General features: G+C 44.3%; 1 protein-coding gene across 1 annotated transcript; it reads left to right on the top strand.

Annotated features, from left to right (window-relative positions):
* The first annotated feature begins 658 nt into the window (after window positions 1-658).
* Msmo1 (methylsterol monooxygenase 1) lies at window positions 659-16128 on the top strand. The gene is made up of 6 exons (XM_048423795.3): window positions 659-804; window positions 5669-5954; window positions 10155-10303; window positions 11130-11256; window positions 13662-13816; window positions 15154-16128. Exons 2-6 carry the CDS (start codon window positions 5700-5702, stop codon window positions 15347-15349), a joined length of 882 nt encoding a protein of 293 aa, XP_048279752.1. The 5' UTR covers window positions 659-804; window positions 5669-5699; the 3' UTR covers window positions 15350-16128.
* The last annotated feature ends 1197 nt before the right edge of the window (window positions 16129-17325 follow it).

Here is a 17325-nt window from a genome sequence, read left to right on the forward strand (position 1 = left end):
ATACAGAGATTTATTAAAAGATAGTTACTGGGCTCAGTGAATACGAGCCTGGCCTTCTGAGGTGAATCTCCAGACCCATGTGGTGAAAGGGGAGAGCCGACTCCCCAAGCTGTCCTGTGAACACACATAAAGGCATTAAATGTAACAAAAAATAAAACCTTAAAAAGGTATCACTTAGTAAAGGACATGGGAAACAAGATAGATAACCCAAGACAGAAACGGGAGAATTAGAGTTCAAAGGCCAGACCGTGCGCGGATGCTGTCTCAAGAAAGATCGAAATCCAGAATAAACTCAGGAAGGCAAAACTAAAAAACTCAACAGAATTGCTAAAAACATCCTCACTACATTTTCCCCGGGCACTGGGTGAAGCAAGGCCACAGGACGCGACCCGGCGCGCCCAGAGCACTGCACGCCCCAGGAACCCACAGCCTGGTTGCCACGGCGACACCCGGCACACGGCTGCCCCGCCCCGTCACGCCGTCACGCGCTCCCGTGGCGCCCCGCCTGCAGCTGCGCTGCGACGCCGACGACTGGCTGTCCGCGCGGGTCTCACTATCCTCACTCCATCCGTGGAGCCAATGGCGGGCGCCGCCAGGATTCGTTGACTCGAGTCACACGCTGCCGGGCCGCGCCACGGACCAATCGCTGCACCGCGAGGGCGGGGCGGAGACAGGGCGGACCAATGACGGCCAGAGGGACCGGCCGCGCCCTCCGCGCTCCGCCCCGGGACCGGGAGAAGTAGCGAGGAGGCCGCTGCACCTGCCCGGTACTGCGCCCAGACCGCAGTCAGTCGCGGACGCCAGGTGAGGAGCATTTGGGGTCGGGGCCGGGTCGGGGGGCGGCGGGGCCGCTGAGGACGCGGTGGGAAGGAGCCTGGCTGTACAAAGCTCCAGAGAGGGAGGCGAGGTTCTCAAGTGATGGAAGTGGAATGCCAGCACTTCCTGCCCTTTAAAGAGTTTGCAGTCATCCTGGGTCTGCATCATTGACTGAAGTCTTAGAAACTTACTACAGAAACACAACTCCCACGGGGGAGCGGGGAGTGAGGTGCTGGGTTTGTGGCTGTGGGAAGTCTCAGAAGCACTAATGGATGAGTTAGGAGGCCACGGTCACTAGCGGGGTATGGAGTGCAGGAACGGCATGTAGAACTTGTGAGACAGGGGAGCGTAGATGAGGGGTTCCGTCTTCACCTGTAATGTTGCGGCCCGCTTGATCCGCGAAGGTTTAACTCTTGTTTAGGTGGCTCCTGACTCTGTGCCTTAGGCCTTCTCTAAGCTGTAGTGCCAAAAGAGGCACTGAGATTGTCAGCCAGACTTTGATTTAATCCTAGGACCTACCAATACATTTCTTTCTTCCTTTTTTTCTCCCTTCCTTGAGTATCTAGTCAACCTGTTTGAGATCGGGTTTCCAGGCGAGCAGGTTGCTCAAAGATGAGGAGGCAGGGTATTCACTTCAATAAAACCTTTCCTGTTTGGTTACTTTCTCGGATGCTTTGTTCAGGGGACAGCTACATGCCCATTTCCCTCTCTTCATTGCAGAGCGTCAACTCGGGATAACAGAACTCAACATTGTGTGGGAGGTGGAAGACTTAATCGAGAGGGTTGAATCGGGAGAGGCTAGAACATTTTCATTGGAGATGATGAAGTTCTTCAAGTTAGGCCTTCAAGCAGGTTTGGGAGGAAGTGAAGTCTGATAAACTTCAGGATGCCTTGAAGTTTGACCCAGGTCCAAACTAGCTTTGAATGGAAATAGCCAACAACCTTTTGAATGGTCAGAACCTGGATCTAGAGGGGGGTTGTAGATGTTGGCTATCAGCATGTTTTTGAAGCAGGCAATAGGATTAGCCAAGGCAGTGTGGAATTGGTTAGGAGAAACACCAGGGCTTTCTGGCTCGAAGTGAGAAAATGAACTCTCAGTTTGAGTAGAACCTCTTCAGGAGGCCTGGGTAAGCTATAGGCTTTTGCTGTACTCATTATTGGGAGTGTTGTTTAAAATGACAGCATAGCAGCATCCGTGAGTGCACGGGCCCCTTCACTCGGCATCTGTGTCACTTTGGACCGATTGCTTATTGATTCTAAACCTCAGCTTGTCATTTGAAAACCAAAGATAATAGACATACCTCTGCTTCATGATGGTGTGGCGGGGTTCAGCTTAAAATGACAGCACGTCCTTGGCATGCTCAATGATGGGCAGCTTATTGTAGGTGCTGTGTGCCAGGTCTTATGTCCGGCAGCGAACATGGGACGCTAGAAGAATCTTGAGTATTTTTTCAGGTGATAAGATTGCAGCTCAGAGTTTGATCATCCAGGAAATCTAGGGCATGCAGCTGGAAAGTGGTGGTCATGCTCAGATTTGGAAATGGAGACAGGAGTGAACCATCTAGTGTTCTGCAACTCTGTAGTAGGTGGTTGACAGTGTCTTGGTGGGTGGGGAGCTCCGTGCTAAGATCAGTGTAGGTGGAGGAGGGTGGCTCTTTTTTTTGTCTGGAGCTATCCTTTGAGAAGGGTGAATAGCAAAGGCCTGGAAGAGATGATAGAGATTGGGAATTCTTTCCTGCCTTCTCCCCTCTTTCCTCTCCCCTTTCTTCTCCCTCTCCCTTCCCTCCCCTCTCCTCTGTTTTCCTAGACAGACGTATCTCACCAGAGCTAAGCTGACCACAAACTCAGCATCTTTCCATTTCAGCCTGTGAATGATGGTTAGGGAAGCTTTTCTTTAGAAAAGCAGACTTGAATATGGTTTTGTTTTATTATTATTAATTAAAAAGTAATTGTTTTGTGTATATTGAGTGTCTTGCCTGCATCTATATCTGTAGATTCCTGGTACCCTTGGTGTCAGAAGATTTCCTGGAACTGCAGTTACAGATGGTTGTGAGCCACCAAGTGCTGGGAACTGAACCTGGGTCCCTTGCAAGAGCGGCAAGCGCTCCTAACTGCCAACCCCAGTCTCCAATCCCATGCATGTATTTTCAGAATGAAGGAAGTGGGTTCGTGTCCGTGAAGGACATGGAGTGAGGAAGGGTAAAGGAGAGACATGTCCTTGGTGAGAGAGGACACTGGAACATTGAAAAGAGTGAGGACAGATTGTGAGGCCAGAGGGTACATGCCTGGTGTAAGCCATTGCCTAAGGGGACAGAGAAAGTCCTAAGAGTGAAGGCCTGAAAGAAGGTGGTTTGGTTTCCTGTCATCTCTTGTATAGGATAGCATAAAAAATGAATTTTAGAAGTGATAGTGCCTTTTGTGAACTCTTCTAAGGTTATAAAGATGCTGCTTTTTTGGTTTGTTTTTGAGATTATGTCTTATCTTGACTGACATTGAACTTAAGTTGTAGCCAAGAATCACCTTGCACTTTTGATCCCCTGCCTCTCCCTCCAGAGTGCTGGGATATGCCACTATGCCCAGTTTATGTGATGCTGGAAATAGAACCCAGGACTTTGTGCATGCTGGGCAAGCACTTTACCAACAGAGCCCTAAAATAGGGGTTTTCTGTTTGGTTTGGTTTGTATGTGCTGGTCCAACAACTCATAAATTAATAACCACAGGGATGTTGTTTTTCACAAAAGTCAGATTCACAGTGAAGTTCATCGTGTTTGATTGGTGGCCAGTTAGGCTACCATTTATAAAATAGGTATATTCTCACTGAAGAAATTAAAATGATTAAAGTTAAGGTGGGTGTGGTGTCTTTAATCCTAGCACTCAGCAGACAGAGGCAGAAGGATCTTGTGTTCATTGCCAGCCTGGTCTACAAAGTCAGAGAAATCCTGTCTTGACCACAAGAAAGAAAGGAAGAAAGGAAGGAAAGTAAAATTGTAAAGAAAGTATAACAGGGAATGGTTTTCCTTCTCGCTTTTGCCCTTAAGTCTCTTTTCACAGACCACCACTGTATCAGCAGATCTGTCCTGTACTCTGTGTGTTGGTATGTACTATGTACATGCGCAGAACATGAAAGGGTATAAAGGAATTACATGATTTTCCCAAAAACCAGGGACTTTGGTTTGACATAACCGTATTTGGCTTTTATTATACATGCTATTCTGTAAATGTATCTTTGGAGTTAAGACTAGATTTTACATATCATCCTATACAAAATAGGATTTTTAATCTAATTGTTTTAATTTTTATTTTCATCACCTGTATATGGGAGGCAGTTGGGGGGAATGACCTCATCCATGGAGCTACAGGTGCCTGAAGGTGCAGAAGAGGTAATCTGGAGCTGGAGATACAGGCAGCTGTTTTCATCATCGTTGTTACTTTATTTTATTCTGTTTTATGGGTGACATCTTGAAGATGCCTTCCTGTGTGGTTCAGGCTCACCCTGACCTCTCAGCCCTGACCTCAGCAGTCATCAGCCTCTGGTTCCCAAGCACAGGGCTGACAGGTGTGAGGCCCCATGCTTGGCTTCCTTAGCTTGTAAACTGTTACTTGTTACTGTCTGTGGAGGAAATGTATTGAACTCTTGCTTATGGGCTTACATATTCTTTTTGAATCTGTTGCTAGTTAGAAGCTATACTATGCTGTCCCAAGTCAATAGTGTGGTTAGTGCCTCCTTGCACACCAGTTCTGAGCAGTGGCTATTGTTGAACTTTAAAAGGTTTGCCACTTGGACAGAGTATCTCTTCGGGGTACAGATCCTCCTTTGGAGAAAATAAGTTTCTTGGTTTGTATGTGTGTGCGTGTTCGTGTGTTTGTGTGTGCACGCCTGCCTGTGAGTGCATATGTGGAGGCTAAAGGTCAAGGTTGACTTTTCCCTCAATTATGTGCCTTATTTATTTCTTCAGATGGATCTTTTCCTGAATCTAGAGCACCTCAGTTTCAGTGCTGGGGTTACAGATGTCTGCCACTGTACCTAACTTTTATGGGAGGATTGGGAATCTGAACCCAATACTTGTGCTCCTACAGCAGACTCTGTACTGCCCGAGCCCTCTCCTCAGCCTCTAACTAAGCCTGTGGGATTTGAGGGTCCATTCGGCTTTACTGGTCTATGAACTGCGATGAATGGCCTTTGTTATTTTTTTCCAGTGGGTTTTTCTAAAGCACACTATGTCCCTCTTTATCATGTGTTCTGAGGCTTTTTGTAGTTTGACATTGATCTCTGGCTTTGTTTACAAGTGCCATTTTGTTCTTGTCAGAATTTAACTTTTACGTAGTCACTTTTGGCAAACTTTTTGGTTTCTTTTTTGTTTTAAGTTTTGTGTGTGTGTGTGTGTGTGTGTGTGTGTGTGTGTGTTTGTCTGAGTAAATCAGAAGAAAGTTTTGTGGAGTCAGTTCTCTCTATCTGTACTTGGGGTGTGTCTGTCTGTCTATCTGTCTGTCTAAGTAAATCAGAGGATGGTTTTGTGGAGTCATTTCTCTCTTTCTGTCTTTACTTGGGTTCCAGGGATTGAACTCAGGACATTGGGTGGCAAGTGGGCACTGAGCCATTTTGACAGCCGAAAGTTAGCTTGGAATTCCTTTCCCACTGTTCTTTTAGATACTGCTGTAGAAAGGAACATGGAGTTTTTAAACCAATGTCCACAAATGGAGATGATAATAGCATTCAGTAGGTTATTTTAATCACATTTATAACCTAAGAAATTAGTCCTTGTTTAGTAACTGTCACTTAAAAGTAGCAGAAGTTATTTTTATGCTATTTTTCATAATTTCATTGTTTTGCTTATCTGCTTACTTACTACAGAAATAAAAGGCTCCTCACAGAGACTTGAAAAATGGCCACAAACAAAAGTGTCGACATCTTCAGCTCAGCATCGCTGGCTGTGGAGTACGTGGACGCCCTGCTGCCCGAGAACCCCCTGCAGGAGCCCTTTAAGAACGCTTGGGTCTACATGCTGGACAACTATACAAAGTTCCAGATCGCTACCTGGGGGTCCCTCATAGTTCATGAAGCCATCTATTTCTTGTTCTCGTTACCTGGATTTTTATTCCAATTTATACCTTACATGAGAAAGTACAAAATTCAAAAGGTGAGTGTGACACGCTTGTGATCAAATACTGCAAGTGATGCTGTTGGGTGTTGTTCGAGAACGTTGAGCTTTGAGAGACTCTTGTCAGTGCGGTCCAGGAGAAGTGTAACAAAGCTACTTGTGTAGCTTTAAGAGCCAGCGAATACCTTAAGATGGCAGTGGGGAATAGGGAGGTTAATTTTCATAACATGTTGAGTTCCACCCAGTAAATCTAGGCTATTATTTAACCAACTGGCCCAAATTATACTACTTCAAGAGACATTTGGGTATTTTTATTTTCATAGTTGTGTGAGTTTCACTGTGTTTGCTACTTTTGAAAGTGTGGTAGCCTCATGGTCTGTTAGACAAAATAAACCTAGATCATTATTGATGGTGTTTCACAGAATTGCCTGAAAGCGGGTTTTAGGAAGGCGTAATGCTTATTTAATTGGGGTTTATAAATTTTAATTTTTAAATGAGCTGGCAGGTATAGCTTATATGTTTAATAAACATGCTCAAGGCTCTGCGTTTAACCCTCAGCACACAGATTTTTTCAAACCCGACCTGTGCACACCCTCTCATCCTGAAAAGAAAGAGAAACAGTTTGTGACCACTGCGCTGCCCTTCCTCCCACCCCTACTGCCTCAGCAAATCTAACTGCGTGCCATATGGGAAGATCCCATACACGCATGAGCAGTGTGTCCGCAGCTTTCTTATGTGCCTTGTTCTGGGTGTTTGTTTCAGGGTTTTACATGTACTCTGTACACAACAAGGTACTCAGGTATGTACGGCACATCATCTTAGTTTAGAACAAAGGTGACAGAATGAACTCGTACTACGATGTGGGCTATTGGCTCAGCAGTTTTAGGAGAATTTGGACAAGTGTAGAGACTGAAAGGATTTGTCAACATTTCCTACACAAATATTAGTTTGTGTTTGATTAGCCCAGTCTGTCCTTGACCTTAGGATTGTCTCCTTTCCTGAGTGCTGATAGGCGTGGACCATCTCCAACTTGAGAGGTTTTTGTGCGTGTGTTTATGTGCGCGTGCGTGCGTGCGTGTTTGTGTCTGTTTAATGCCACCATTGGCTAATCTGAACCAGTTAAACTCAGGAGCACACCACAGTGGTGTGATCCTGAATGTTCCTCTGGTTTGTGCAGGCTGCGTCTTGTCAGTCTCTTGGCTTTGTGGCCTCTCCCAGTGAGTCACTGTAAGGAAGGACTCACACAGGTTCCTCTGCAGCTAACGTGGGCATCAGGTACCTGTGGACTTCAGGCCACGGAGAGAGAAGAGAAGAGAAAAGGGAAAGGGCATAAAATGGGAGGTAGTCCAGAGGATGCCCCTGTCAGCCTCAGTTAGTTGGAGCACTTCTAGGTGCTTCTGAGCTGGAACACAGCTCTATTTGAATGTCTTAAATTCTGTGTCACTGAGGTGATTCTGGCCACTGTGTGTCATCCACTGACTCATTTATAAGTAAGGCTGATTCATCGGGTGGCCAGCAAGCTGAAGCTTGCTTTCTTCCTCCACCGACCTCTACAGCTGACTGCTTGGTTACAGGTGGTGGTACCCTGTCCAGGGGAGAGCTTTTCAGCCCAGGGTGTGTGGGCGGCCTTAGAAGGAAATGTGGGAGGAAAAGTGTAAGTGTGGCCGAGAATGTGGTCAGTGTTGGAAGGCTTGCCTAGCAGGCACAAGGCACAGACACTTGAAGTCAGTACAAGCACACACATGTGGACCAAACCCCACTGTCTAATATTGGTTACAGCTGGTGAAAGGCTGGAGAGAATGGTTGCAGTCGTCCCAGCACAAAGGGCCTGAGAAGAAAGTAAAGCCTAGAGTTGTAGCTCAGTAGGAGAGCATTTGTCTAGCCTGTGCAAGGACTGGAGCCTAGAGAGGCAAGTGGATCACAGTGAGTTTGGGGCCAGCTTGGTCTACATAGTAAGTTCGAGGCCAGTCAAGGCTGCATAGTGAGACCTTGTATCAATAACAACAACTATAAAAACAGTGTAAAATAGGGGGCTGGAGAGATGGCTCAGTGGTTAAGAGCATTGCCTGCTCTTCCAAAGGTCCTGAGTTCAATTCCCAGCAACCACATGGTGGCTCACAACCATCTGTAATGAGGTTTGGCGCCCTCTTCTGGCCTGCAGACATACACACAGACAGAATATTGTATACATAATAAATAAATATTTAAAAAAAAAAACAGTGTAAAATAGAGCAAAACAAAAAGAGGATGGACAGACAGATCCTGGGCTCTACCCTCCCTCCCCCACAGCACAATTAATTAAATGAAAAATAAAGTTGTGGAGGTTAGTTCTGTTTGTGAATTCTGAGAGCACATACTGTGATTGAAGTGAGCACAAAACAGTTCATGTCTTTTGCTCAGTGCTTCAGAAACTCCATCATAAAACATTCAAGAATTATATTATTTAACACATTGAACACCTCTTAAACTTTTCCCCCTTTCCTTTATTCTTCTCTCATGCACTGCATCCTGACCACAGCCGCCCTTCCTTCCAGTCCCCACCACTACCTCTTCCCTTCCCTCAGACCACTGCTCCTCCAGTTCCTTCAGAAAAGAGCAGCCCCCTGGGGAGAGCCTCGGCAGGTGTGGCTCACACCTGTAATCTTAGCCCTTGGGTGGAGGCGGGAGGATCAGGTTAGTTTGAGGCCACCATAAGACACACGAGACCCTGATTCAAAAAATAGTGCATACCTCCCCCTCACCAAAAAAGGGCGGGGGCGCTAGGGGCTGGAAAGATGGATCAGTAGTTAAGAACACTGGGTTTTTTGTCTCGGCACCCATGTGGCAGCTCACAAAGGTCTAGAACTCCAGTTCTAGGGGTCCAATGCCCTCTTCTGCCCTTTAGGGGCACAGGCATGCACATGGCACACAGACGTATATGCAGGTAAAACTCTCGTACACTGAGAAACTGGGATAGCTGCAGTGATGACGTAGTAGCAACACTTTCCACTTTGGAAAGACTAGCAGGGCATTGACAGTTGATCTGTGTACTTGAAAATCAGAGGAAGATTTACATGCGTGACAAGTAAAGCAGACTTCAGGGACTGTTTCCTTTTTTTAAAAAAAACATATTTTGATTAGTTTGCTCAAAGAGAGATCTAACTAAAGCATCAGGGAAGCCCATGGCCCCAGTGAGGATATCCCTTCCAGCTAGGGTACAGATGTGCAAATTAAGTAAACAGTGGTAAGCTTTGCTACTGTACTAGGCAAACATTTAAATGTCTTCTTAGCCATCGCGCACATACCATATAAACAACACAGCCTATGGTTTTATTCCTTATAATAGTTGTTGGTTATTGTGTTTCACACACATACCCCGGGCCGGGGACCAGCGCTACGGAAGCTCAGGGTCCTCACACATGCTAGGCGGCATTTGCTGCTGTTCTTGTTCTACCCCCTAAGCTTTGTGTTGTTCTTAAAGCTCTTTGAGAATCAGGGTCTAGCCAAGAGCTAGTGGCACCAGCTCAAATAAGCCTGACAGTTCAGGTTAGTCCTTGGTTATAGATGAGAGGTTTGGAGTAGGGTCCTTAGATAGAAATACAAAGACAATCTAGATTACTGTGTGTCGTCCCCTTGTTTTAGTGCTGGGGAAACGGATTTCATGGTGAGCATCACAGCTGATTACTTGGTTAGTTCAACATTCCAGTCCCAGCCTATAGGTTGAGTTTTAGATTAAGGATTAATTTTGTTTTGTTATGTATTTTATTGTTTGTGTTTTGTGCGCGCACACATACTCACCAAAGCACCCACTTTGGGAGGTCCTGAGTCTTAAGAAAGCACGTAGCTCTCATCGTGTGCATACAGAAGGGGCTTATGAAGATCGCTGAACACCTGGCTGCAGTGAGTTGCCTTTGTAGTGACAGCTGTCAGCTGCTGTGAGGTTCGGTGCGGCTCTCAATGTAAGCTTAACAGAATTTACTTCTTTGCCGTAGGCAGCAAAGCCTGGACAGTTAGTACTCATCTCGTGCTTCTCAGGTTAGTTGTAGGTCACCGTCATTCTATTTGTCTATTAACGATCTTTAAAACCTCTTAGAAGTAATTGTAGTTGTCAAGATCCGTCCCTGTAGCATGAACAGAACAGAGCGTAGAACTGAGGGATCATACATGCTAGAGAAAATTTCAAGAATTTATTTCTACTTTTTCAGCTGAACTACTGATAACAGACTAGTTTTAAACACTGTAATTTTTTCCTCTCCGTAGGATAAGCCAGAAACCTTTGAAGGCCAGTGGAAGTGTTTGAAAGGACTTCTCTTCAATCATTTTTTTATCCAGCTGCCTATGATTTGTGGAACTTACTATTTTACAGAGTTTTTCAATATTCCTTATGATTGGGAAAGAATGCCAAGATGGTATGTCAATGATAATTTGATGTATATATTCACTCATGACTTATTTTTCAATTAAATTTTGCTTAATGTTTATCTTCTTCAGTTGGCCAGTACTCTGAAATTTATTATGTCCCGCTATAACTGGACATACATGTACCAGAACCTAGGTCCATAGTCCCTTGTTGTCTGTGGTTCTATATCCCTGTAGCCAACCAACTACAGATCGAAAGTCTACTTTTTTAGTTGAATCCTTTAAACAGAATGTGGTGCCACACACCTGTGGTCCCAGCACTCAGGAGGGGTGGCCTGAAACTCCAGAATCTTCCTGGGGTACATAGGTAGTCTATAGCCTGCCTAAGAGACCCAAGTACATGTGTATACAAATTATTTTTCATCATTTTATTTAAATTAAGTGTATCTATGGAAGAAAAAGTAATTGCTTTACCGTTAACTTTAGACTTTGGTTTCTAAACAGATTTGTACCCAGGCCTCTGACAACATAAGATGTTATGGAAATAGCGTCAGACTCTTTAACCCTCTTTCAGACTGTAGCATGTAGCCTCATCTACCAATAGTCTTTGTTTCTGCACAGGTCTCGCTGTGTAGCCCTGGTTAGCTTGGAGCTCACTCCGTATACCAGGCTAGCCTCAAACTTAGAGATCTGCCTGCCTTGGCCTCACAAGGGCTGGAATTAAAAGTATGGACCACCACACCCAGCTCAGCTGTCTTGCAGCTTGGAGAATTACTTGTTAGGTCGAGCTGATAGCTGGGTATTTGGTTTATAAAATGTCTGAACTGTCATCCTAAGTCATGGTTACTCTGTATTGTTACTGCTTGCCTCTCACAGGTATATGATTTTGGCAAGGTGCTTGGGCTGTGCAGTCATTGAAGACACCTGGCACTATTTCCTGCACAGACTCCTTCATCACAAGAGGATTTATAAATACATTCATAAAATCCACCATGAGTTTCAGGTATGTTAGAATCACAACTCAGCTTTTTCTACTGAAGTGGAAAAACCCGGTTTGTTGTTTGGGTTTTTAGAAGCACCAGTGGTATTTTATCTCACATCCTGTTAAGAAAAAATACTCTATTATATGTGTGTGTGCATGCATGCACCCACATGATATGTCAGGTAGGACTTATGTAGGGTCAGAGGAAATGTTTGTGGAGTCAATTTTCTCCTACCTTAAATAAAAATTATAAGTGTATCTGCATGTACCTGAGTGTATGGGTGTTCAGTCTATGTGTGCAGATGCCCTCAGAACCAGAAGAGGGTGTTGGATCTCCTGGGACCGGAACTACCCAGTGTGGGTATGGGAACTGAATTTGTGTCCTCTTACAAGAGCAATAAGTGCTTTTGACCACAAACCCATTTCTCCAGTCTACTCCCCCTTCCACCTTTTGGACTCCAGGAATCCAAATCAACTCTGCAGGCTCACATAGCGAGCACTTTTCCCCACTGGGCCATCTCTCAGGCCCCTTTATCTCCTTTACGACTGGCATGATAATGAAGAATATGACGTACTTATATATAGAGTCAGACCCAGAAGTTTTCTTTGGTGTTAAATTTTCATGGTAGGAACTGGAGAGACAGCTCAGTGGTTAAGAGCACGTCATGCTCTTATAGAAGACCTGAGCTCAATCCCTAGCACCTGTATTTAGGCTACTTATTATAACAATGGGGTACCTGCACTCAATATGCATATATATACATGTATATATTAGACATATATTTTCTTAATTCATGGTTCACTATAATTGAGACTCTAAAGACTTACACATAGTTGTTCAGATTCTCCTCCTACTGTGGACGTCCTGACAAGAGCTGGCAGATTGGTACTGGCTATAGTAATGAAAGGGTCATTTAAATGAGGTGCACAAACAATTAAGTGTTTACTATTTAAACTACAGCCATTAGTCCATTGAAGTACATTTCAGAGCAGATTATTTTTACTCAGACCTGCTTTTCTATAGGCCGCAGTGGATACCCAAAAACATGGCTAAGATGCCATACTGATAACTGAGACAGCTAAAGAAACTGCTGGGCAGAAGTGTATCGGGGATGTAAGCTCCGGACAAAGGAGTGATGCTCCTTGGGGGCGGGGCTGAGACTGATGCTGCATTACTCACAGCAGTTCACAGTTTGAAACATTCTTTCTGAGTCTTCCCACTCAGTACTTCAGGACATTAGCTAATAAAGGTAAATGTAGGGTAAATGTAACCTCAGAAAACAAAACCATGAGTAAGGATTGAGTACTCTGTGTGCTCCTATGTATAATGTGTAGTCATTTCTTTCATAAGTTAAAGACTAAGAGTTAAAGGCCTAGTGACTTGAGTTTGATCCCTGAATTCCCCCAGGGTGGTAGGGGAGAACTGACTCCTGGGGGTTGTCCCCTGAGCTCTGTGCACATGTGCACAAACACACACACATAGGTAAATAGATGTAATTAGAGTTGAGGTTAGCTAAAAGATGAACACTAAGACATTCCTATCTCTAGACCTTTTGACTGATAAAACATTTACTGAGAACTGTTGTTATTACCTGTCTACATACAGCTGGATCGCCATCACTACTTTTACAAACAGTATAAGTTTATGAAACTATTGGATACATTAAGTTCTTTGTAGTCAGATTTTCCTTTGGGCCTCCAGCTCACAAATAACAACATGGAGACTTCTTATTAATTATGAAATCTTGGCCATAGTTTATTCCTCTCTCACTGGCTCTTATAACTTAAATGAACATGCTTCTGTTAGTCTACGTTCTACCATGTGGGTTTTACTTTTCCTTCTGTATGCCGACTCCCTCCCTGACTCGTCGGCTTCTCTGGTGTTATTCTCGCACTAGATTCCTTCTCTTCCTCATTGCAAATCCGCAGTCTCTCCTGCCTAGCGACTGACCATTGGCCTCTCCTCAAGCCAGTCACTGTCACATCTTCACATAGTGTAAGCAAACATCTGCGACAACTTAAGAGACGGTCAACACCAAGCTACTGCACACATAGGTTACGTAAAATCTGGCACACTGAAGCAGACAGGGGTGTTATGAGTTCAAGGCCAACTACAGCTACATAGATCGTGCCTCAAGAAAGGAAAAAAAAAAAAGATTTTGTTGTCTGAGGCCCAAATTTTGCAGAGCAACAAGCCTGAAAGTCAGGTATGGTGTCTGTGGTTATTATGTGGATCGCTTCTTCCTTGGGAAGCCTCATCCTTGCTCGGAAGACCTCTCCCTGTCAGGATGGGCCCTGCCGTCATGAAGAATAAAGTCTGCTGGTTCAGACATGAACCACATCACAGCATCGTTGGACCCCAGCACGATTTGACGTGAAATTAACCATCACAACATACTGAGACATTCTTCCTCTTTCTGGTTTAGGCTCCATTTGGAATCGAAGCAGAATATGCTCATCCTTTAGAAACCATAATCCTCGGAACTGGATTTTTTATTGGCATTGTGCTTTTGTGCGATCATGTGATTCTTCTTTGGGCATGGGTGACTGTACGTTTGCTAGAAACTATCGATGTCCATAGGTGAGTAATGTTTTCTTTTTAGGCGGAAGATACCATTTTTCAAATGGGGTGGTGTGCTTGTGTGTGTGAATGCATGTTTTTGTGTGTGTGAAGGTATTATGTAAACATGATTGCTTTTGTGTGTGAATGCATGTTTTTTATGTGTGTGTGGGTACGTGTGAACATGTTCTGAGACAGGGTTTCTCAGTCAAACCTAGAACTCCCTAGTCTTTTCAGCGAGCTTGCTCCTGTGAGTGTATCCCATCCCTGCCTCCGCAGGTGTAAATTACAGGCAGACCAACCAGCTTTTATGTGGGTAAGAGAGGGTCATAATCATTGAATAAAAGTTCAAATCATAGATGTTTTTGTATGGACTGATCTGTTATCATTTGTCTTGTCAAGCAAAGTGCTCAGGGCCAAGCAGTTACCCTGCTGTGGTGAGCCCTGCACCCCAGAGGGTGTTGGGGCCCATTGCCTCTCCTGTTTAAGGTCATTGCTCATCTCTGGCTGGCTCTGATGAGAGGAAGGAAGATGCCAATGAAATATGGACATGTTTCAGATGCCCCCTTTCCACGCATTGGAGACGTGATAAGGAGTTATGTCCAATCTCAGATATCAAACTAAAGAGAATAGATCAAACAAGACTCTTTTTGAAGTATTTGTTCCCAACTAAGACAGCAGAATGGTATTTTAACTTTTTAAATACTTGATGCTGCCAGGTGGCAGTGGCACACGCCTTTAACCCTAGCACTTGGGAGGCGGAGGCAGACGGATCTCTGTGAGTTCGAGATCAGCCTGGTCTACAAGAGCTAATTCCAGGGCAGGCTCCAAAACTACAGAGAAACCTTGTCTCAGAAAACCAAAAACAGCAAACAAACAAAATACTTGATGCTAATTTCCCACAACTTTTCCTTGAAAACATAAGTAAACTTGGTTTACACCTTCTCTAGGTTGTGGTGGACAGGCTCCTCTAAATAGAAAAAGTGGTTTTTGAAAATGTGTGATTGCTTTACCTACTGTAATTAATCCCTGTCTTTCATGTCTTGGTGTCAGATTTCTATGTATTCTATACGGTTTCCCAAATTTCCTAACATGTACCTTTTCCTGTAGGGTTTTGTTGTTCTTTTTCTAGCTGGGGCCTCAAAGCCCAGGCTGAGCTAGAACTCGCTCTGTAGCCAGGCCATTTCTTCTGCTCAGCCTCCCGAGAACTGGAGCTGTGGTGTCTGCACCACACCTGCCCAGCTCTGTCTTTTGTAACCGTGTGAGGAATGAGTGGTTGGGGTGAGGTGGAGTGCTGCTGCTATTGAGCGTGTGACTGTCTGTGTGTCTCACGAGTAACTGTGTCGCTTGCATTTTAGCGGCTATTACATTCCCATCAACCCGTTGAACTTCATCCCCTTCTATACGGGTTCTCGGCACCATGATTTCCACCACATGAACTTCATTGGGAATTATGCATCTACCTTCACATGGTGGGATAAAATTTTTGGAACAGACATCCAGTATCATGCCTACATAGAAAAGACGAAGAAGCTTGGGAAAAAGACTGAATGAGCGCCCCTCGCGCATCTTTTGGAGATGCATTTCCTCAGCTGGAGCTAGTAACTAACACTGCTTCTGGGGAGCAGGAAGAAGCACGGGACTTGGCTGCTAAGTGATAAAAAGAACATTAACGACCTTTAATTATCTTCCAGATGGGAACTTTGCTACTTCACATTCAATTTCTGTATATGTGGAAATAAATGAATATATATATATTTAAGTACAGTTTTCACCAGGAGGTTTTAGAGGCCATATTGCTAACCTCACCAAAAGGTTTCAGGTTTTGGAGGAAGTATTAATGTACAACTTACCACTTCATGCCACCCAGGCTGAAGTGGACATTGCCTTTTAAGCCTTTTACATACGCTGGTCAGTTCAGAAATTTCTCAACAGTAATGTTTGCCTTCTAGTTGACTTTAGACATAAGTGTTTTTTAGAATTTACCCAAAATGAAAATATTGGGAATTGAATATATTAGCTGACAGCGAGTGAGTGAAACCCCACTCTGGTCTGGGGCTGACCGGTTTATTACTATTCTTTCTGTGAAGGATTGTTTGATTGTAGTAACTTTATTGGCATCTTGTAAATTGACTCATTTCTTACGTGATGTATATAGAATATTATAGTCTAAAGATTTTCAAATTCCTTGAGGTGTTTTTTAAACTGAAGAGCTCCTTTCTGCTGTCAACCCCTTGTGTGTGTGTCAAGTGTTCATTGAAGTTGTCTTCAGCTTTGTAAATTGACTTCCATCTGCATCCAGAACTGTTGAAATAAATGTGATTTTTGTCTGATTCTTTGTTTTTCAGTTGCGAAGATTAGCTGTCATGTTTTATTCTTGTAAGGAAAAGCACAGAAATCATTAAAGGAAGTTTTACAATAAAGAAATGATTCTATTTTTTTACGTGCTGCACTTTGCTGGTGGTCACTGAATGCCCTCAGCAGCTGGTCCGTAGTGGGAATTTCCATTGACCTAGCGGAGGTGCTGGAAGCTTTCTGGCCTGAGATGGCTTTCCACACAGATGGAAGGGTATACCTTCTAGGCAAAAACTACTGACCGCATCCCAGTCCTTTGTTTTTATCCTTGTTCTTTGTCTATTCTAGACTGACCTTGAATTTGTAATTCTGCTCCAGCTTTTAAAGTGCTGGGATTATAGGACTAACTGGCCATGATTGACTAGCCATGCCTTTGGAGGGTTCTATGTAGCCCAGGATGGCCACACTGCTAATTCTCTTGCCTCAGCCTCCGAACTGCTGAGGTATAGACAAGAACCACCACACAGTCCTTGGCCAGGTTTGTTTCAAACTATTGTTCCCATAAATGTCTCCCGTGTGTGTGTAAATTTGCCTTGTTCTTTGCAGCTGTTTGGGATGCTACATAAGATAGTGCTGTGCTGTTTGGTTATGAGATCACCTGTACATTGTCTTTTTAGTCTTTGCCTTTCACTTTCTGGCCTGTGCAATGTACAACGCTGTTAGGAGGGAAGCAGTTTTTACTGCTAAAAATGGTGGTAAACGTGCTTAAATAATGAGGTGCATGCCAAATTCACTTTTTCTCAATGCCGAGGAATCAAACCTAGGGACTTGTGCATGTCAGACAAGCATTCTACGACAGCTTTGCCACCAACCTACTCAATATAAGCTAATCCTCACTGAGCACTTCCCATGTCCTGAATTGTGTAGTCTCTGTAGCCTCCAAGGGAACCCATACATGTTACACACACACACACACACACACACATCCCACAATCCTCATAGGCCTCTATTGTCAACTAGCACAGCCTAGCAGCCAAGAGTCTTCTGTGAGAGTCCCTGGATCAGATTGGCTGCAGCTATGTTTATGAAGGATTGTCTTGACTCATGATTGATGTGGGAGGGTCCTGTCTTCTGTGGGCACCATCATCCCTAGCAAGGTGGGCCAGGTCTGTAGAAAGCTATCTGATCAAAATAATGGTTGTTCTGTCTCTTTAAGAGACAAGCCACGCCCACTC

Source organism: Myodes glareolus, chromosome 23, assembly GCF_982192425.1.
Source record: "Myodes glareolus chromosome 23, mMyoGla1.1, whole genome shotgun sequence".
NCBI lineage: Eukaryota > Metazoa > Chordata > Mammalia > Rodentia > Cricetidae > Myodes > Myodes glareolus.